This window comes from Chiroxiphia lanceolata, chromosome 3, assembly GCF_009829145.1.
Source record: "Chiroxiphia lanceolata isolate bChiLan1 chromosome 3, bChiLan1.pri, whole genome shotgun sequence".
Taxonomy (NCBI): domain Eukaryota; kingdom Metazoa; phylum Chordata; class Aves; order Passeriformes; family Pipridae; genus Chiroxiphia; species Chiroxiphia lanceolata.
This window is the reverse complement of record NC_045639.1, coordinates 5,100,982-5,122,377: the sequence shown is the minus strand read 5'-3', so window position 1 is coordinate 5,122,377 and position 21,396 is coordinate 5,100,982. Positions and strand designations below refer to the sequence as shown.

At 45.3% G+C, this 21,396-nt stretch overlaps 2 protein-coding genes across 5 annotated transcripts in view; one reads left to right on the top strand and one right to left on the bottom strand.

The window, feature by feature from the left end:
* The window catches only part of PAK5 (p21 (RAC1) activated kinase 5), a 199,506-nt gene that overhangs the window by 68,164 nt on the left and 109,946 nt on the right, over positions 1-21,396 (top strand). The window lies entirely within an intron of this gene.
* On the bottom strand, positions 16,035-16,831 carry LOC116784331 (estradiol 17-beta-dehydrogenase 2-like). Its single transcript, XM_032682868.1, has 2 exons — positions 16,392-16,831; positions 16,035-16,217 (listed from the first exon to the last, which is right to left on the bottom strand). The coding sequence occupies exons 1-2, from the start codon at positions 16,783-16,785 to the stop codon at positions 16,177-16,179; spliced, it is 435 nt and encodes a 144-aa protein (XP_032538759.1). The 5' UTR covers positions 16,786-16,831; the 3' UTR covers positions 16,035-16,176.

Here is a 21,396-nt window from a genome sequence, read left to right as displayed (position 1 = left end):
TGTGCAAGTCCTCCCCTGCACAAGCCAGTGGACTAAATAACATCTGGAAATCCATTTTAGACCTCTGGTTCTGGTAGGGCTGATTTACACTCATCTGTCAGCATGAATCCAGGTTGATTTAACTAAGTCAGTGCCAGGAATCTCATATTGGTGGAAAGGGAATCTTGTCTTCTCAGCAATACAGCTCTAGTTATCCAGAGGTTTTGCATCTTGAGACTTATAAGTATTAAATGTCTAAGCACAGAGAGGAACAGGATAGGAGAGTGCATGAAGCCACCAGTAAATCACAATATCTAACTTGAAACTCACTTGTTAATTAGTGTGTTAAATACAGGTTACTGATTTCATCCCACTTTGCCTCAGGCCCTAAACAGCTTTGGAGGCTGCTAGAGAGCAGTAATGCAGAGCAGCTTCTTACAGCTCTCCAAGCAGCAGAAGAGGACAGCTGTATATCCTGCAAACAAGTTGACAGTACAGGTATTTTCAGCCTTTAATGGTCCACCAAATGCTATTAGTGTTGATAGCACTGAGCTCTTTTTTCTTTTGTCTACATGAATTCGAGAGTCTGATTAGTGGTTTGCATCTTCTTCTTTTTTTTCCGCCTGTAGTTCATTTCTGGATCCTCAAGGTTCCCCTCCCATTTTTATTTCTTTTATTTAAATTTAAATGTAATTTCTTCCTTACAGCTGTTTGCACAAAACAGCTCCATTGAATGTGCAAGTAGGAAATGGGTACATGATGTGTCACTTAAGCCTGGAATCACAGAATGCATTGGGTCTGTGATCAGATTTGGATCTTTAAGGGACCTTAAAGATCATCCAGTTCCAGCCCCCCTGCCATAGGCAGGGACACCTTCCCCTAGACCAGGTTGCTCAGAGCTCCATCAAGCCTGGCCTGGAACACTTCCAGGGGTGGGGCAGCCACAGCTGCTCTGGGGAACTTGCCTCTATGCCTCACCACCCTCACAGGGAAGACTTTCTTCCCAATATCTAATCTAAATCTGCCCTCTGTCAGTTTAAAGCCATTCCCCCTTGTCCCATCATTGCATTGTCTGGTCCAAATTCCCTCTGCAACTCTCTTGGAGCCCCTCTATGCACTGAAAGGGTCTCTAAGGTCTCCCTGAAGCTTTCTCTTCTCCAGGCTGAACAACCCCAATTCCTCAGCCTGTCTCAATAGGAGAGTTGCTCCAGCCCTCTGATCGTCTTCACGGCCCATGAGATACTGTCATCATGGTGATTTGTGTTCTCTTTGAAAGCCCCATTCCTTTTACCTGCAGGAACTTGGAATTCTCTTCTGGAAGTCACTTGTTTATTTACGAGAAAACAGATATTAAAATCTACCTGGACATTTTAAGTCAGCTACTTCTTGCTTCACTCCATTATTGATCTGATATAGAGCACTTACTGGTCTTTCAACTGAGAAACTGATTCTTACGTTCCAACAAATATGGAAGAACCAAGATGGCTGTTATTTGCTCAGCTTCTGAACTTATGGACACATTCCTAAGAAAGCAGTTTCAGTGGGTTCTCTTCATTAGGAGAACTGACCAACTGGTGCAATAACCCACGTCTGATGGGCTTGACCTCAGTTTCCTAAATCCAGACTCTTGAAAATGTTCAGATTTGCATGTAAGCCTTGACAGGGATGTTGAGGTTCAAATATTGTGAGATGATGGGTCAGCAGTTACCCAAAGCTTGTCTGGCACATAAGTGGCTCCCAGAACAGTGGATTAGGACCCCAGACCCCTTGGCATTCCCTCCTTTCCACATGTCACACTCTGTAATGCTCTGGCAGTGTCACTGTGCTGCCCATACAGGGGGCAGGCTCTGGCACACACTGGAAAAGAGGCAAAGGAGTGGGAAACTTCTCCTGACACAAAGATTCAGCCACAGCAGTGGGTATTTAAGGTTTTGATCAGTGTTTGAGGCTTGTTCCGCTGGCCCTAAGCAAGATGAAATTATTATTCGAATTCTCATTGGAAGGATGTAACTTTTCCTGTACTGCTGAGCTGTCAGTGTTTGCAGCTGTTTGGATATGTTTGTGTGGTGACAGCCTTGGAACTCCACTGGGAGAAGGTATTTCAGGCTTTGCCTTGGGCATGAGTTGACCTGTGACACCAAGAAGTGCAAACTGCATCCAAGAGGCACAATGGGAAGTTGTGAGTTGTTTCTTATTTAAAAAAATAATATTTCAAAGGCCAAAATAACCCATCCACCCAGAAGACATTGTTTTTTGCAGTTGTGTTTTTTTCATGCTTCTCAGAGCTGATACAACAGCACTGCCCATAGTTATTTTTTTTTCTTTTGTCCCTAGGAAATGCCAAAATAAATTAGACACATTATAGCAAACTAATCTTGTGACTACACGTTTCTGAGTTCCCGTGCTCTGGACCATGGAATCCAGGCTCCTCAGGCAGATGCTGCCTGTGGCAGTCGCTGTTGCAGATGAGCATCTATAAATGGCACAACTTCCCCTGTTGGGAGGTTGTGGGGACAGGATTTTGGATGGGAGAAGTGCCCCCCTCCCCTCAGGCTCTGCAGTGGGGAAGGGCTGTTCTGCAGGGAAATCTGCCTTTGGTAGAGATTATTTCCCTCCCCTCGCTTTGCACTTGTCAATTTGGAGATTCTCTCAGCTTATTTCAAAGTCAGTTATAAACCTTTTAAATGAGCTTTATGCTGATACACCAGTAGGATGTTTATACATGGTTTTAGCACTATTTAGAGAGATGAAAGCAAAAGTTAAGGCAAACTTTCTCTCTCTGCCTAAAATCAAGCTAAGGAATAAGGACTGTTAGGAAGGCCTGTGGCTCCTTAGAACATATGCTACGTCCTGTGGGATGACACCGACAATACCTCACAAATGCAATGGTAAGAAATAGCAAATGAAGCTGCTCTGGGGCAAAACTCAGCAAAGCCACTGTGGCACCACCACTTGCTCATCCAGAGCAAGTCCCACCTTTGCTGAGACCCATCCTCTCCTCATCATGTGTCTGGTGTATCCAGCACAACAGGACACACACCATGGTACGGTCACTTGTGCATGGCTGGGTTTTTTGGCATAGAAAATCCCAGCCTTGCCTTTTTTTTGTTGCAGAAGTAAGTGGGGTAGTAGAGATGCAGACAATACTAACTGTGGCTTACCAGTGTTGAGCTAAATATAAAGCATGGAAAGCACGTAAGAGGGTTCTGTTAATGTTTGTATTGATTAAACTATTAACAAGAATAGCAAATCCCATTACACTAATCATTATTTTGCTTCCCTGCCCTCTCCTTCCTCTTTGTCCTCCCCTGAATGTTTTTCCTTGGATACAATGAACGCATGAAGGGAAATTTGTTGCCTCAGGCCGCCCTAAACACCTCCCAGTGTTCTCTGTGGGGGTGGATGGGCTCTGGCTTCAGTGGAGGTGTCTGTGGGAATGACCTCTGCTCTGGAGAGGGAAGTCAGGAGAAAAGGGTCCCCCAAAAGAGAGAGAGACTGCAGGTAACCCAGGAGGATGCTCTCTTAATATCTTTTGACAGGCCTGCAGACATCCATAAAGGAATAATATTGGCCTGTAGATTATTAACATAATTTAAAATGGTGGAAGGTTGTGTTCGTGTAACTCGCTTCCCCCTGTTCCTCCATCACCACTAATGTTTCGGTTCTGTCAGGCAATAATTTTACAGTGCTGCCCAGGAAAATGTGTTGCAGTGGAAGTCCAATTCCGTGCTTTCTTAAAAAGGTTAAAAATTGAAGTATTGCAGTTGAGACTGGGGAGAAAGAACAGGTCTTGGGTCATCAGTTGTTTCTGTTCTGAGTTGTAGGACACAGGATTTGGTGCTAAAGCTTTTTATCTTTAAGCAGACTTATAGCCCAACTACATTTTTATTAAATTAATCAAAGTGATCTATTGAAAAAACATTTGTTGGAATTGGGTTTTTTCCCCTGAAAATTTTCATCCAAATTTGGAACCCTTTCAGGAGTTTCTGAACCTTTAATTTTAATGGCAGGATGATTGAGGGGATGTGTCCCAAAAGATGTTGGCAAAATCTTTTGGCTGGGTTTGTAGGCTTGAAGAGAGCCAGTTACTTTAATTTTTACTTTTTTGTGTGTTATACGTTAGTGATGAAACATTCAAGACTATTTAAGGAATTCAAATCCCTCATTCCCACTCAAATTAAAAGCATCTGGGCATTCAGATCCCTTAGTCAGCTTCAGCAGTCTATAACTTCAGTGTTGGTTTGATATAACTAATTTGTGTTAAACATACTTTTAAGTGCAGTTATATTATAATTTATCTCCTGGTGGTATTGCCTCACAGTCATAATTTTATGCTTGCACACAGTATCCCTGTATCCCAGTGGACTGGGAAGCTTTATAAACAAATGTAGGCCATCCCTGAGTCCTCAGGCAAGCTAAATTTCCACTGAAGTCTTCAGGAGCTTTGCTCACATTATGTCCCTAATTTCAGACCATGAATACTCCTGTGTGTACAAGCAGGGGCCATCCTTTGAGTGACAGTCTCCTCAGGGAAAAAGCAACAGCCCCCACACATCCCCTGCAATAATTTGGAGGAGAAAATAATGGTGATCAGCTGAAATTGCACAGGGTTGTGTGCACAGAATGGGATCGTGCACTGAGGGAGTTGACAACTGGCTCAAAACAGGGCTCTGGCTAAAGGAAACATTTCTGGGGACATTCTGCAGAATATATGGGTTTGGCATTATTCATCCAATTGGTTACTTGCCAAATGTGTAAAGACCAAAACCCCAAGCTTTTAATTCAGGATTTTTCTGCTTTAGCATGTTCTCTCTCAATGCTTTGATGTTCTGGTATTAGAATGTTTGTTTTCAGTCTGGCTTGATATTAAGCTGGTTTAATGTCTTATAGAAGCTGTTTTGAAAGCTTCTCTTTTCCTCTCTGGATCCAGCTCCCTGGGTGGGTGACATCTCCTATCATCAGTGAGACAGTTCTGAGTTGTGGCTTTAGATAATGAAAACCAAGCCCTAGCGTTTTTCTTCCCAGCAGAGTTATTCCTTTATTTCCTTTCACCTCAGATGTCTTTTCCTCTGTGCATATCCCAGTGTGTTCAGTACAGCATTGTATTGTACAACCCAAAATTTCCCCGTCTCTGTGTTCTCTTACAGATTAGGCTTGAAAAGGAATTGGAGACCTTTCTCACAGTTCCAGAGGTGCTTTCTGTCTTCAGTCACAGTTTTTCATTGTCTGGCAATTCAAGTCACCACTCATAATCCTCTGCTGCCAGGAGTTTGTCACTTCTGATCCCAGCTATGCTCCTTCCCATAGCACTTTTTCCTTGTGGCATGACAGTGTTACCATGTAGTGCTCCAGATGTTTCCTTCCTGGCTGAAAGACATCAGGAGAGTTTTAGCTCTTTAGTGCTGTTAACTCATTTCAACTGAGTTCATTCCTGCTGCCCTTTTCCTGCCTTATCCCTGCTGCTACAGCGGCCACTGGTGACACGGCGCAGGGGGACAGCAGGATATATCCACCTTTGTATTTCACACAGCATCCAGAGCCTGCCTGGTGGCCCTGATCCAGAACTCAGGGAGGCCAAAGATGCTACTGAGAACCAGACACCTGAAGGCAGCATTAGATGGAGAGCCAGGACCCTTCTCCCCTTTAGTGAGAGAAGATTAGACAAACCAGTGGGGACGCTGGGCGATCATCTCATTGCTGTCTGGCTTTTTATTTTATTTTCTTTTTATTGTTTTCTGTTTTCTCTCCTGGCCCTGATCAGTGAATCTCGGCAGGCTCTGGGTGCTTTCTCTCAAGCAGAGATGTTGGTGAACACACCATTTCAGGTGCTTTCCTAGCCATGGGCAGGAGTGAATGTAATTCAAGAGCCTTCACAGCCTGCAGCAGTGAGAATACAGGAACTGGGGGGAGATGATCCAGCAATGAACAAGATATTTTTGGGTTTGCCCTTTAAGAGCAACTGCTGTGCCTCTTAAATTCCACTGAGATGCTGGAGAGCAGCTCATGCTCTGCCTCAGTGCTGGAGACTGAGCTGGTTGCTCTTGTGGTGCTACCAAGCTGGATCTACTGCTGTGCCCTGGGCTGGACTCCTTGGAGCCAGACTGATGCAAAAAGGTAGCATCCTTCAGGTGCCAGAGGGCTGGAGAGGGCAGGGATCTGTTCCCAGGGTCCTTTCCCAGCCCTCTTCCTACAGGGAGATCACCCTTCCTTGTCCCAGCAGAGCTAAGAGCTGCTCATGCTGGAGGTGCTGGTTTCCTCTGTTCAGGTAACTAAGCTGTGACTGTGCTGTCTCACCTCTCAGTTTTTGGGCTTCAGCAGAAGCACAAGGAGCTTTGGGCTTCTCCTCAGGACGGTCAGGGCCCAGGTCAGTGGGCGAAAGAGGACTGTGACATAGAGAACTGCAAATGGAAAAGGGACACTGTTTCAACCTTCTGCTCGAAAGCAAAAGAGAGCATTAATGTGCCAGAAAAAAGGGCATCTTCAGCCTTTAGGGCTTTTGATTCCCAGAGTGAGCAGCCCAGAGGCACAGGGACACTATAGCCAGAGTCGTCCCTTTCCCAGGACCAGAGTCTGCCTCCAGTGAGGAGGCTCCTACAAACCCCAACATCTTCAAATGGTGACAGTCTTGCAGAGGAAATTTAGCATGCAACTAAAACTAAATGTTACTGTTTGTAATCTATAACTCGATAAGTAATTATATATGAATGTGGCATGTAAGTAAATAAGGCCGCGCTTTAATTAGAGGGTTATTTCTAATAAGGAAGTCTTCCTTACTGCAAACAGCTAGCCCTGACAACAAACCTCTTCAAGGCAGCAGTATCTTCTGTGTGAAGAGCAAACCAGGAGGAGAACTTCTGCCCTCTGATAAAGGCCCTGTGCTGCCAGTTACTGAATTGTATTTTGCCGATGGGAGCTGTGGGATTTTATTTTCCATATAAAGAAGAGGGAGCTGAGGTGATTGCTGGGACAGTGGGGGCTTTGCAGAGCTGATTCTGCACATGTTGTCTCTGTCCTACCCAGGCAGTCTTAATTAAAAGTCCAGCCTGGGAGAACAGTTTTCCAGAATATTAGCACACACTTTTAAACCCACGTGGTGAGGATGGCCATGAACAAGGGCTTTGTTTTTGAAATTGTGGAAACAACGTTAAAAGGGAAAAAACTGTATTGGCCACAACATTATAAAGACATTTCCTCCCTCATCTAGACATTGTCAGAGAAATGCAATATATGCAGTTGTACCTGGCTGCAATAAGCAGTTCCTGCGTGGAGCCTTGAGAGCTTTCTTCTGTTCACAGGAGGTTCTTGTCTCAGGTAACCCACACGTGTCTGGTGCCCCTTCTTCCCATATGAGGATCGACGGCTTCTTCATCGTCCCATACATGCCTGCCAAATTAACAGGGTGTGAGCTAAGTTAACTCATCCAGGTCATTCTGGATTACACCGCGATGTTTCTCCGAAGTCATACCGGGTACAGATGGAATATTACCACTTGCAACTGATTCTAATTAAAAACCTGGATGTAATGAACTCGGTAGCAGTGATACACGAGGCCACAGTGTACAAGACTCATGGCATTAGCTGGCTGAAAGATAATTATTCCTTCTTGTGTCCGCTGAAATGTGTTATTACATATTCCATTGGAATTTGAAATCTTTCTTTTTTTTTTTTTAATCAGTTCCTCAAAGTTATTTTTATGAAGGCTTTGGAAGCATTTCCATCAGTTATACAAAGATGTTGTCCAGAATAAACAGGAGAAAGCTGTGCTGTATGAACAACCTAATGCACTTCAAAAGGCTCGGCAGCACACTGGGATGTCAGATTATTTGCAGAAGGTCAAATCAATTTTACGATCAGGCAAACATTAGCAAATTGCTTTTCTTAGAAGCCGAGCAAGTAAAGTATTTTCCAAGAAATGCGCTCGAGGAAAAATCAAATGGCATTTATTAGAAACCAGCACTCAGTGAGGCTTGTTCTCTTTAAGTCACTTATTCCCTGTGTAATGGTGAACCATTACATCCAAATATCACATGGGGCAAATTCAGGAGTAAAAGTTTTCTGCTCTGTAGAGCAAATGAATCAGAACTGGGGCCTTTCTGTCTGTGGTGTAGAGAACAATCTTTGAGAGGGGATTTTTACATGTTTGCTTATGTAACTTCAAAACACGGGGCTAAAGGGCTCTGACTCCTAAAAATCAGTATCTACTTAGGGACCATATTTCCTTTAAACCCGGTGGCTGCTCCAAATGATCTCCAGACAGTGCATCCAAGGGAGAGAGGGGACAGGGTGGCTGCTGGTTGAGGAGACAGTGACTTCCTGCTTGAGGAAAGAAGTGCCCTGCCTTGCTTTGGGAAGAGAGAAACAGAATAAAGTATTGAGGAAAACATCTCCTTAGTGTCTAAGCAAGAGCCCAAGGAAAGCTCTGGGTGACTTTTTCTCTGGCCAAGAATCGTCCTTCTCAGAGCTTTGCCTCTCAGCTTCTCAGAGAACAGAGCTAAGACTTCAAGTCCTCTTTTACCTGCTCCCCTATTTTAGGTGCAGAGTCAATGCATCGACCTGTTCTGCATCGGACAGTGTGAATCCACATGAGTGACGCAGACAGGGATCATCTGTGCCCTGGAGCTGGTGGCATGAATAAAAAATCTGCTGGAGAGGTCTAAAGAGAGATGCAGAGAGCAAATGGATGATGGTAGCATTCCTCCTGTCACCTCTGTTTCCAGCATCCAAACATCTAGGGACTTCTGTAGACCTTTTTTTTGGTTTTTTTTGGTTTGGTTTTTTTTTTTTAAGATTGTCATTTATTCTCATCTTTCTGCCTGTATTTTTATTTTCTGGACCTTTATATAAACAACAGTGGAGTCTGCTGCTCTCGAATGGATGGATAAGAAGGACACGGTCCCTCCCTTTGCAGTTTGATACCTGGTAAATTTGTCAGTGTTGTGTGTATGGTTACTGGAACTGCTCGGGAATTTTCCATCTCTGTGTTTATTCACTGGAAAATGGAGTCTCCATAAATTTAAAGCAGGATAGGAATTTAAATCTCTGATCAGGACTAAAAGCTTTCCCAATTCCGTCTTGGGTAACAAGAGAAAAAAAAAAGCATTTTTAATATATGTATATATGAAACCCCAAAGGTGGCCAGGGAAGGAGAGGAAGGCAAGGAACCTGAAAGCAGTTTTAGTTTCATATTGCTGACATCTCAATTAATTTAATGGTGACACTTAAAATGGAAGTGGGGAAAACAAACCTGTAATGGAGAATGGGCACTGTTCTTAGAGTAAAAGGGCAGTTCAAATCCAGAATGGATTCGTGGGGTCTAGAAAAATCAAAAACTTTTTTGGCTGTATTTTGGCAGTGCTCTAAGGCTTCAGTGGAATCCCGTGGGGTGAATGTTGTGTTTCCACCTTGAGGCCAAGGCAGAGTGGAAGTTAAACACCAGCACAGAGACATACAGGGGGAAAGCCTGTGGGGGAAGCAGTCAGGTGTCGTGCCAGTCAGACATCCAGGTGTAAATGTCTGTATTATCCACTGGGAATGGTTCTCTGATGACAAACTCTTTCACAGGAGGAAATATGAGTGCTATTCATTATTGAAAATAGCTATTTAAAATAAATAAATTATCTACTCAGAAGTTCTGTAATTACATAGATAGTGTATTTGTATCAGGGAAGTATTTAATTATCATATATAGAAGTATTCAATTTTTATGCATGTTCAGTCTTACTACATATTTCGAATTAAGTCTCTAAGCATACGTCTTAGAACTGTTCAGGTTTCTGTCTCCAAACACTGTGACATGGGAAACCAGAGTTGCAGAAATCTTTTCTCTCACTTGGTTCCTTTTCCCTGTTAAAAATGACCTCTGAAAAATTTTCCTGAAGGATTGAAGTAAAGGGTGGAGTAAAAAAATACAGATGTGCACACACTTTCTGACTAACTGCATTATTTGGAAGAGAGACAGATCTGTAGAACTCCTGAAGCTTTAATCCTCGTATTTTTCAAAAATATTTGTCTGGTCAGAAGCTGCCCAGCTCCAGTTAATGAAAGACAATGTTTCTAAACTAGTGCAAAGTTAAGCTCTTTTTTGGGATGTTTTCAAATTAGTGTAAAGGTTATGTTACATCTGTGATTATTTCCAGTGCCTTACAGAATCAGAGATGAGTTTAGCATCATGCATAAGTGATAAGTAGTTTCCCAGATACTTTTGGTTTTATTTTTCCTTGCATTTCTAACCCTACCCCTGCAATTTTATGAAAATGTGTTGATTGTTTGTTTCAAGAACGACGTGTCATAAATACAGATATCTTTCTGGCAATCTCTAAAAATACCCTTCAGTCTTGGGTGGTTTAATGATTGATGAAGCTTGGAAATCAAAGTCTCGTCTGGGGGTTGTTGTGAGATAAACTTACACTGTGGGACTAAAATTCCTCTGAGCTGAGCAGGGGCAGTGTGAAGAGGGTACTGCTTTAGGATGCTAAAGAAGGCTTCTGGCAGAATTTAGGAGCCAGTATAAGATAAGTGTCCAACTGCCTGGGCTTTGTTTAGTTTCTTTTTGAGAAATAATCCATTTCTGTTCATGTCTGCAAACATAAGATTTGGAAGAAAGCTGAAAAAGGTCATGGCAACACACAGCTCTTTCACCTCCTTCTCCTTCCATAATATCATACGCATGGCTGGTGCTTGTGGTGAGCACAGCAACACCTTCTGAATGCATGCAAACAAATAACCCACTTTTTAACATATGGCAGACCAATATGCATTTTTAATTATTGCTTAAAGATCTTGGTTTGCAGGCAGAAATCCTCCAGCAACCAGACAAAGCGCTGATGTGCACGGCGGGGCTCACAGGTACCTGCTGGATCTCACAACAAACCCTCCTGCTTTCCCTGCCCAAGGATTTCCACATGGCTGGCTGCCTGCTTTGTTCTTCTGAAGTCTTGATGAAGTTCTCTGGCCCATAACATACAGGTCAGGCCAGCTGACCAGGCTGATCCCTACCAGGATAAAGAGTCATGACCATGCAGAGTCCTGAGGACTCCGCACAGGATCTGAAGCACGCAGCCTTCCCATCTCTCCGGCAGCTGCAGGCAAGAGTGTTGGCAGCAGGAATGTCATGTGGGGATGGAGGTTCTGGACCCAAATGGGCTCTGCCCGCTGGCAGGGAGTGAGGGACAGGGATGGAGGAGGAGAAGTGTTGCTGCAGCTTTTCTGGGTTGTGTAACTGTTTAGTCATGAGGTTCTATGTGCACGTCCGGGGCGCTCAGCTCTTGGCAGAGGAGTTGTCTGTTGAAACAAGAGAATTACAAAAACACTTCAAGGAAGTGAAAATTGGCCTCCCATAAAATGTCCACAGGTGCTGATGCATTTTCTTCTGGAGGAAGAAAAAGGCAGGTAGACTATAGATGATGCATAGATGCTTATCTCGAAAAGGAAGCTTTTAGTGGGAAGCTCCCCTTCATCTCAAATAACTCCTCCCAGCCTATCATTTCAGAATGAGATCTGTTTTCTCTGTCTGGGTTGTTTCATAGCCCTGGTGCTGCTGTATCAAAGTGCTTCTCTAGTTTTGATAAATCCCCAAGAGACAGGAAGGCAATATAGTCACAAGCCTGGTTTTCAAAGACTTCTGGATAACCCATATTAAAGGCACAAAAGCAGAGCTACAAAAATTAGTCATTTGACTTGTAACTCCGAGCATGGTCATTTGCAGCCTGGAAAACAGCCTGATTTATCTAAGGTGGCCTGCAGTTGTTGTAGCTGAGTGAAGTTAAATAATGCAGTGCTCTTTAAAATTGCATGAGTGTATGATTTCGTTTGCTTTATTCATTCCTACTCTGCTGTAGTTTGTTGCAGTCAATGACCATTGCAGCTGTTCAATCCATCTCTGCAGTGAGTGGGAATGGCAGGACATTGTGACTCTTCCTTACTCGTGCCTTGCACTAAGCTAAGCTGTTCCAAAAGGAAGCTGAACTTTCCCTGTGCTGTGAGTTTAGGAATGACTGTATGGCCTTGCCTTTATCTTAAGGTAAGCTCAGCATGGAAAGGTGTGTGTTACTTTCTAATAAAATAATTTGATTGACTGCACTGACATCCTTAGGAAGCAAAAGAGTTCCTACAGTGTGTCCTCCACACAAGGGAGCGTTTCAAATGTCTGTCTCCTCTTCAGGCCCACTGTAGGTTCTTGCTTTCTGGATCTCTGTCAGAAGAGTGCCTTCCTGGACTAAACTGTTTGGCAAACTGAAGTTGGTAGATGCTGAAGGAGATGTGCAAGGCAAGGGAAAGCAGCAGGAGAGCATCTACCCCTGCTACCTACTGCAGAACAGAGCTGCAAAAGCAGCCTGACCTTTGGAAGAGGTGGAGGCTGTCCAAGAAGCCCTGGGGCTGCTGGAAGCCTGGATACCTCAGTGCTCTGTATAGTCCTGCCAACATCTCAGTGCACAACCTTGAGCAAGCACCAACAGCTGTGGACACCCTTCCTTGCCCAGGATTAGCTGTACCTGCCCAGGCTGGTGTTGCTGCCCTCACAGCTCCACTCAGAGAGATTGCAGGAGTGTCCTGTGGTGCACAGGAGAAAGCAATAGGATGGATTAACTAAGTTTGCCTGTTAAAATCGATCAAAGGATCAGGTGATCTTACCTGGACTAGCTTAAGGAGAGGTTATGAGAGCTGCTTTGCCAGCAGCAACATGGGGATGGGGACAGATGGCCAAGAATGATAGTCCAATATCTCCCACTAGTCTAGCTGTCTGCACAGGGAGCTCTCTCTCCAGGTCCTTTGGAACCTGGGGAAAAAGGTTTGGAAACATGCACTTGCTACTGGTCTGAAACACCATGGTGAAGTGTGGGGTAGGAAAGAGCCTTTCAGATATGGGACCTAACATTATTTAGGAATTAACATTATTGATTTGCATCAGTTATTTCTCTGCTTGTGAAAGTCATTCCTATTTAACAGATAGGGACGGAGGGAAGCTGGCAAGTACCAAAGAATCCAGCAGTTGTCGTGTCTTGTCTGAGATTCAGGTACAAGAAATGAAATCTTCGCCCTATGAAAATCAACAGGACTCTTGCAAGCAGCTTCAGAACAAATAGAGAGACGCTGTGTGAGCCATTGCTTACATTGAGGGTCTTGGATTTCTTCCATGCAGAAACCTGAGACTTTACAGAGGAATGTCCTCTTATAGAGGATGCCCCATCCCTGGAAGTGTTAAAGGCCAGACTGGATGGGATTTTGAGCAACCTGGTGTAATGGAAGGTGCCCTGGCCCGTGGCAGTGTGGTGGTTTTTAAGGTCCCAACCAAACAATTCTGTGATCCTACGGCACAGTAACTGCTGGTTTTGCTCAGCCCTGTGACTGTTGTGCTTGTGTGTGTGGTCAGGTGAACTCCAAGGCGCTGTGACAGCGGAGGCCGCAGCCATTAGTCAGCCCAACACTCCGGGTGTCTGAACTCCTCCTGAGTCAGCTCAGGTTGCCCTCTGCTGGGTCTTGCCCACCTCCACGTCTTTATCTCCTTGCCCTACCCCACCCTCCCTGCAGTTAATCCTGAAAATCATGAGGCAATTGCCAGAATTTCCAGGCAACCTGCCCAAGGAGCAACACGGAGCAGCAGTTTCTCAAGCAGCTCGATCACTGAGTACCTGGACACAGTGCCAAGAGCACTTGCAATATTTGACAGTACAAGCTCAGCTAGTGGAGGTGAGCAACTAAAACTCTGTCTCTCGTATTTTTCCTCTATCTTTTTTGACCTCTTGGTCACAGAGAAAGTTTAAACATATGATCTAAAGGCACCAAAGGTGAAAAGCCAGAAGAATCAAAGGGTTTTTATAACCCAAGCTGAGCTATCACAAAACAAACAATGAATTTGGAAGGGGGCTGACTTGCATTTCTCTGTATTTTTGTGTTGCAGTCTCTTTAGACTTAATAGCACCTTATTCATTTGTACTGTCACTGCAAAATAAAGGTGTTGGCCTTCCTGAAAATTTAGGTCTCTGGGCCTGTACTAGAATAAAATATAGATTATTTTAGCTGTCATAAGTATTTTATTTCTCAAAGGAACCAGGAGTAGGGGATTCTGTCTCCATTATGGTACTTTGAAAGGCATCTAGGATGAATTTCAAAAGCTTTGATTATATTGAACAAGTGTCTTTTTATTTACACTAGAAAAGATATAAAACATGTCCTACGGGGACAAGTGATAAAAAAAATCATAAAAACTTGCACAGAAGTTTCTTTCTTTAGAAACCAAAACCTGCATATACATAAACAGCATAAGAGAAGTTTTTAAAGGGAGATAAAAGTTGTACAATAGTTCTGCTGTATCTTGTCCCTACAGCACAAAATCTCTTCTCCTGCCCTGGTGCAGATCCTGCTGACCAAACTGCATGTTGCATGTGAGGATCTACCAATGCAGGCTTTTGATTTGGTTTAAACTTTTTTCATTATCAGTCGGCTGATGGTGAGTGTTCACCCAACCCATGCCAAAAATATTACAGTAAATTTTGCAGAATAAATACCAGCACTCACTCAGAACTCTTAACAAAGATATCCAGGAAAACTCTGAGGTTTCTTTTTTCTTTTTATTTTTCTATTTTCTCTTTTTCTCTTTTTTTTTCCCCCTCGTGACGTAGTGCTTTGATCTGCCATGCAACTGGGTCAGCACTCAGGAAATACATTTTAACATTCCCATCTCTGATGTGAATATTATGCAGGAGATCCTTAATGTAAAACCTCATGGATCCTACAATAGAGCCCCCTGTCAAGAAAACATGAGCCCTGCAAAAGCCCTTAACTAGCACAGGGACCAAGCTTACTCAAAAAGCAAAAAAAGACAGATATCACTGGGCCAGATTCTCATTTAATTAGAACAGCACAGAAATCCAGCTCCCATGGATCATTACTGGTTAAGAAAGTCTCTGTTGTTCATGTCCAGAGCAAGATTATGCTGATACCTCTAAGCTTGGGGAGCTTTTAGGCCTTGTCCACACAGGTAAGTTTTACCAGAATAAGTTTACTAGGGTAAATTAGTCTAAATGCTCGTGCAGGCACCTGAGCATTGAGTCTGAAACTCACTGTTGGTGTGCAGGGACCTGTTCCTGGAGCCTGCAGGCTGCCTGTGATGGGGGGCTATGTCCTGGGCCATGCAGAGTTGCACAGGATCTGATCACAGGCACTGGAGGTCTGCTGGATGCTTCTGAAGACAAAAGCAATGTGAGAGAACCTGTACCACTGGGTCCTGAACAGCTGCAGCCAGCAGCAGCTGTTGGCTGGGGTTCCCTACCGCCTCTCCGAAGGGTGTCTGCAGTGGGAGAGGCTTCGTGGTGCGTGCTCTGACTTCCAAAATGTCCTTCCTCTGCAGGGCCTGGGAGCACAAAGAAAACTTTCAGTGCTGGGCAGCAGCAAAAGGGTCTTGCTTGTCCTGCGGATGCTCTGAGAGACCCCAGCTCTGTGAGCAAGCAGAGAGGCTGCCCTGGGGAGAGCTCAGAGGGAGCCTTGGAGAAACCACAGAAAGAGCAAGGAGATGGGGGATGGAGAAGGAAGGAGGCAGCATGGGGAAACAGGGAGAGCTTTGCTGCTCACAGGTCCCTTAGGGAGGTGGAAGAAAGGGGTTGGCCTCTTCTCTTGTAACCCTGTAGCCCTGAGGGCAACGAAATGACAGCCCTGAGGGCTGAGACTGAATTTTCTGTCACTCCCAAGAGGTGTAAAATTATGGCTGTGGGGAGAGAGACTCCAGAATAGCAAAGGTCACTCAGCAGGGGCATAAGCCAGCCTGTCCATTGGCACCCTTCCTGTCACACCGAGAAAGAACCGGGGAGATTCCCTGGCAGAAGTGCCTACAGCCATCCCCTCAGCAGGACACTTGTCCTGTGCTGTCCCATGTGAGCTCCACAGGCTGCTTTCAGTCCCCCCACAGAAATGATGGCAGTGTGGTTCAAAGAGACTGTCCCAACCTGCCAGCCAAAGTTCTGACCTGACTCTTTCTTATGAATCCCATAGTACCCAAGAAGTTGAGAGGGAATTCGGGATTTTTAATCCAGAAGAGGTTTAAAATCAGGCACTTTCCTTCACCTCAGGTCCTTGTCTGGGTCTTTGCTCCCCCTTGTTCATCCCTGTGTTTTCTTCCCAAGGTGAGTCCAGCCCTCAGTGCCTTGGTAGGACCCTCTCCCCCTCGTTCCTTGGCCTACCTTGCCTTCCTCCAGGGACTGGGGTCTAATGGGGCCTTTCACAGCCACCAAAGCAGGCTCTTTCCCCTGGAAAAAGCAAAATTTTTGTTTTGCACAACAAACTGCAGTGCAGTTAGAGTGCCATAACCATTTTCCAAAGCATTCTTGCCTCCCTCATTTGCTGAGCTACAAGGATCTCACAGTCTTGTGCATTTTAACTTCTACTGCAGGCACAATCCACAAGTTTGCCATAAAGGTTACCTTTCAGGGATAAGTGGCTTTCTACGAAGGTTTTCACTGCCTTCTGATACTCGTCTTCAGTCATGTGGAGCTGGGCCACCTCCGTGTTTGAGGAGCACTCCTCTATAGCTGTCCCCTTCTCTCGGGCGGGCCAATGTGCAGCAGACACCCTGAAACCTGCTTTATCCAGGTTCCTTGCAAACATCCTCCCAATGGAACTGTTGGACACGAGGACCACAACCGCTTTCCCTTTCACATCAATGTGCCTCTCCACGGTGCCGAAGGAGAAGATGATAACGAAGCAGGTCAGGAAGGCGATGGAAATGCAGGCCATGGCGTACAAGAGGCAGGAAAGGGTCATGGCGAGCACTAAGTCTACAGCTAGCAGGAAGAAATGCTGCAGGAGGAAAATCATCGTTGGAAGGAAGAGCTGCAGCCTCCTCCTGCTGCCTCCTCACTCTCAAGCCAGCTGAGAAATCTGCCGGGAGTCACCCCGTGCGTCCACGCTGTTATAAAGCCAGGCAGCCTTGCGAAATGTGCGGAGGCAAGTCACAACCCCGTGGGGAGGATGAATCATCTGCTGGGATAGAGCAACAATGGGGATTTTCAAACCACGCACGTTTTCAGGCGACAGCAGTGCCGTGTTTGTCTTGGCTCTGCTGTGCGCTTGGAAGCTCTGCTGGGCCGAAATACGAGGATTTGTTTTGTAAGGGCATTTCCTCATGTGTCGTCTTTGGGGCCAGTGATGTGTACAGGTTCTTTGGAAGCAGCCAACTTTAAGGGATTTCTCCAAGGAGTGTGTGCGTGGCATTGGGAAGCCACGAAGTAGAAATAATCCCTGTATCTGCTTGGCACGCTGAGACTCTTAAAGTTGCCAGTCTCCCACTGCTGTAACACAGCAGTTTCAGGGAGTCTGGGCAAGAACCCAAGTGGGCACAGAACTGGGAGCCCTGCCCCGTGCAACCAGCTCTTGCTGTGCTGTAAAACATGCCACCCTGGGAGCACTGTGCCCCTGTAGGGACTGCGCCAGCCCGAGGGGAGTTCAGTCACATCACAGGCAGGGAATGAGCTGGGTGCTGGAGAAAGCTTTTCTGATTGAGGACAGAGATTTTGGGGAGGGTACTGCTGTTTCTCAGGCAGGCAGAGCAGTACCATGGCACGGAGTGTAGTTATCCCTGACTTCAGCACGTGAGCGGACAGAGCCTCTGCAGGATTGGGAAGAGCTTGGTAGGCTTGGGAATGAGACCAGCAAAGGTGAATGCTGCAGTGTCAGGACTTGGCATACCCCCAGCAGTGGGTCAGGAGGGAAGCTCCCGTGTAAGCTGCCAGCTCTCCTGCTGATTTCTCCCTGAGGCTGGACCTTTCTTGGTCAGGGTGGAAGTGCTGCTGATGATGTCAGTGATCACTATCAGTGGCATCAGAGCTCTTTAAATAGTGTCGTTTTTTATTATTCTTTTTAATGTGGATCACTGCAAAGGGCCCCCCTGAGAAGGTGTGTGTTGTGTTGCAGGTGGGTGTTGTGTTTGTTCCCTGCTCTAACTGGAAAGGTACTGGGAGTGGGGGACTGCCTGTCAGCACAATCCACACGTTTTACTGGTCCTTCTTGTTCATCCTCCATGTGAACCTGTAGATCCCATCTCTTGGATCAATATAGCACATTGTGTGCTATCACAGCAATCGAGCTCCAGGCACTTTTGGGATAGAGTTGCTGCCAACTGCACCCCAAAACCACCTGCACACCCCACCCGGTACGTGTACAAACACAGAGCTTTGTCTGGAGTGGACAGAGGGATGTAGACATTCAGTTTGCCTTTAAGTGGTTCCTGAGCAGTGAGAGGCAGCAGGGCTCTGTGTGTTGGGGCATCTTATCTTACTCACCAAGTGCTTTTAAAAATCCTTAAGCCTTTCATGCCAGAAGACTGGGGCAGGACATGGCAACCTGGTAGGGTGTTACCTGCCAGGGTTTGAATTGGCAGCCTGAGCCTTGTGGTCTGGGCCAGGAAAAGTTCATGGTCCTTTTTGCTGCCAAAAAAATTAAAATTCAAAACATTGCCTCTGCCAGAGGTGAGTTTGCACCCCTTGCTTGCTACATCTGCTGTCTGAGCGTGTAAACTTCTGTGCTCCTCTAAACTCTGGAGCCTGAAGGTCAGCCCAAAAGGCAGGAGTGGGAGACACAGGCTCCCATCATCCCTCGCCGGCCCGCGGGTGTTTTCACTTCTAGGTGGGATCCGTTCCTGAATTTCCTCATTGTGCTTCCCGGCTGCTGGAGTTGGGGGAGTGCTGGAGTTGGGGGAGTGCATTTCTGCACTGGGTGCAGGAAATGTCGAGGTGTCACCTCAGCTGTGGGGTCGTTTTTCAGAAAAAAAAAAAAAAAAAAAAAAAAAAAAAAAATTTTTTGGGGTGCTTGGGCTTTAGATTAAAAAAAAAAAAAATTAAAAAAAAAATTTAAAAAAAACTTCCCTTTTTCTGGTCAACACCATTTATAACGAATAAGTGGCTCCACCTCTCGGCCGCCCGCGGGGCCGCAGCAGCGGGGGCCGGCAGAGCTCCTCTGTCTTTTGGGGGGAGCCGCAGCACTGGGTGATCCCCCCCGCCCATTTGGGGGTACTCTCAGCCCTACATGAATTCCCTCCCGTCATTCTGGGGGACCCGAAGCCCCGCATGACCCCGCTGGAGCCTAGCAGCGGCTGCTGGCTGGCTGCTTCCCCCACCACAGCTCTTCACATAGGGGATCTTTTTGGCTAACGCTTCTGACCTTCCCCAGAAACCCTCTGGTTTTAAGAGGTGAACCACCAGCTACCCAGAACCATGCAAAATTTATTTTATTTGTAACTTTTTTCACCCCAAGGAATGGTTTCTCTCTTCAGGGGTTCTTAGTCGACAAATAAATATTAAAATGAGAGGTGCTAGTGCAGGTCAACAAAACACTTCCAAAGCGGTGATCTTTATTTTTTTCTTCCTCCCCACTACTGTAATATCTGGGAACAGTCAAGACCTGAGGCTTGCCCTGGGTTTTATCTCACCATATTCATAAGCATAAAGATATTTTGCCAGTAGGTGACCCATGGGGGAGCAGTGACATGTCCACTGGCTCCACTGCTGGCTGTCACCCAGTTGGGGTTTTGCACTACAGTTACCAAGCTGACTCCTCCAAGGGTATCCACTGAATCCTTTCCTAACTGTCATTAACTCTTGGGCTGCTGCATCATTTTAATCAGTAGATTGTTCTTTTCAAGCCTGTTGAAGAAATTACTGATTAACGCTCTGCTTCTGCACAGGGTTTGCTGTTTCTCATGTTAAGCAGGAGGATTAACTGAACATATCTGCCTTGTGAGCTGGGTTATTGAGTCATTTCCTGGGGTTTGCTGTGCCTCTGGAAGGTGTCTGGTTGTTTTCAGCAGCGTGATTTGGGATTTTCACCGGAGGGTGTGTGCTGGAGGTGTCATGGCAGGCTGGAGTCCACCTGGTCACAGCTCCCTCCACAAATTGGTGACTTAGAAGGGGCAGAAAGTCAACCAGAGTGTGTCTTTGGGTCAGGTGAATTCAGGCAACATCTCTGTTGGAGGTTCAGTGTCTGTCAATGGCAGCTTGATTTGACCACGTGGTTCAAAGTGCCTCTAAAAGGGAGCTCTATATTTTTTAAAATCTCGTGAGTGCAGTTAAGCTCTGTATAATTAGAGATTTATCTTAAACCTCTTTCAAGCAGATCCCAAAGCTCTGATTATTTCCTGATCAATACCACCGTGGTGTTCCTAATGCTACTGAATGAGCAGTAAAAAAATTATATTTTTCCTAGAAACTGCATCCTTGAAGTCAGATCTCCGGGAAAGTTGGAAGCTTTACAGGGGCACCACGGGGCTTTGAGATACTCAGTGAGGTTTCAGGCCAGTGCAGTTGTCATTTGACCTTCCTTTTGCTGCCTGCATTATTGAGGGCAGAATGATGCATCTCCAGGCATGGGAAGATGGAGCTGGAAGGCATCAGCTGAGGGGTCAATCCCCCTCCTAATTCAGGATGTTGCTTCTGGGTTTACAGGTTTACTCTGCTGCCAGCCATGGGTGTTGGCCCAGCCATGCTCCCTGCTGGGCTTGGCTATGTGTTTTTCCTTTTGAAAAGCAAACACCCAAGTAGAAAGTGTACATTTTAGTTTTACAAAATAAATTATTTCAATGACGTTAGATTTCATGTTAGCTTTACAATGGCTTCCCTACATTCTGGGTTTATTCTGCTGTGGAAGTGGAGGCACAAATTTTTTTTTTTTTTTTGTGCTTTGGGCTGCACTCAAGAGAGTTGTGGAGATACAAGAGTTCAAAGGGAAGTGCAGTGAGAGCCATCAGAGGCCCTTTGGTGGGGAGCAGCTTTTTGCAGGGTCTCCAGCAGCCTGTGGGAGCTCTCACAAAACAGCTGCTTCTCTTCCCCCTCCTGTTTGATTGAAATCCTTGCTGCAAAGCATTATACCTGCAAGAAAGATAACCAGGAAATTCAGTCCTCACCAGATTAAAATTGAATTCAGTTCCTCACTGAATGAAAATTGCTGTTTAAAGCCACAGAGCGTTGTTTTGTTCCCAAGTGCAGGAATAGAGTTTAATTTTTGCTTTATTCCCTTTGTGTTTGCTTTTCCTTCTTTCTTCCTTTTTCAGTAGCAACATGAAAAGAGGAAAAATTAGACTTAAAAAGAGAAAGAAGGGAAAGAATGAGATGGAGGAGAATAAAAGTTGCCTTTTTTTTCCCCCTCAGTTCCTTTCTTGAAAATGTTTATTGTTAGAAAAGTCACAGTGCTGGTCTGATCCCAGCTCAGTAAGTCTGGAGAACCTGTACATTGAGTAGTGAATCTTGTCTTTCTTGGAGTGCTCTGATCTGATTTTTACCTTATCCTTCAGGCTTGCTAAAGTGAAATGAAAACAGTGACTAGCTAATGCTTTTTTAATTTTCAGTTTGGTACCAGCAGCAGTGGCTGATGGTAATAAAACAGTTCTTTCACTAATTATCTGGCAGCTTAGCCCTACCTGACTCCTCAAAAAGGTCC

Excerpts from the sequence above, each read along its gene's own strand:
- LOC116784331 (XM_032682868.1), bottom strand. The coding sequence starts at position 16,785 with ATGATTTTCCTCCTGCAGCATTTCTTCCTGCTAGCTGTAGACTTAGTG. Across the intron at positions 16,218-16,391 it reads AAGCCACTTATCCCTGAAAG|GGGAAAGAGCCTGCTTTGGT; the intron begins GTAACCTTTATG and ends TGCTTTTTCCAG.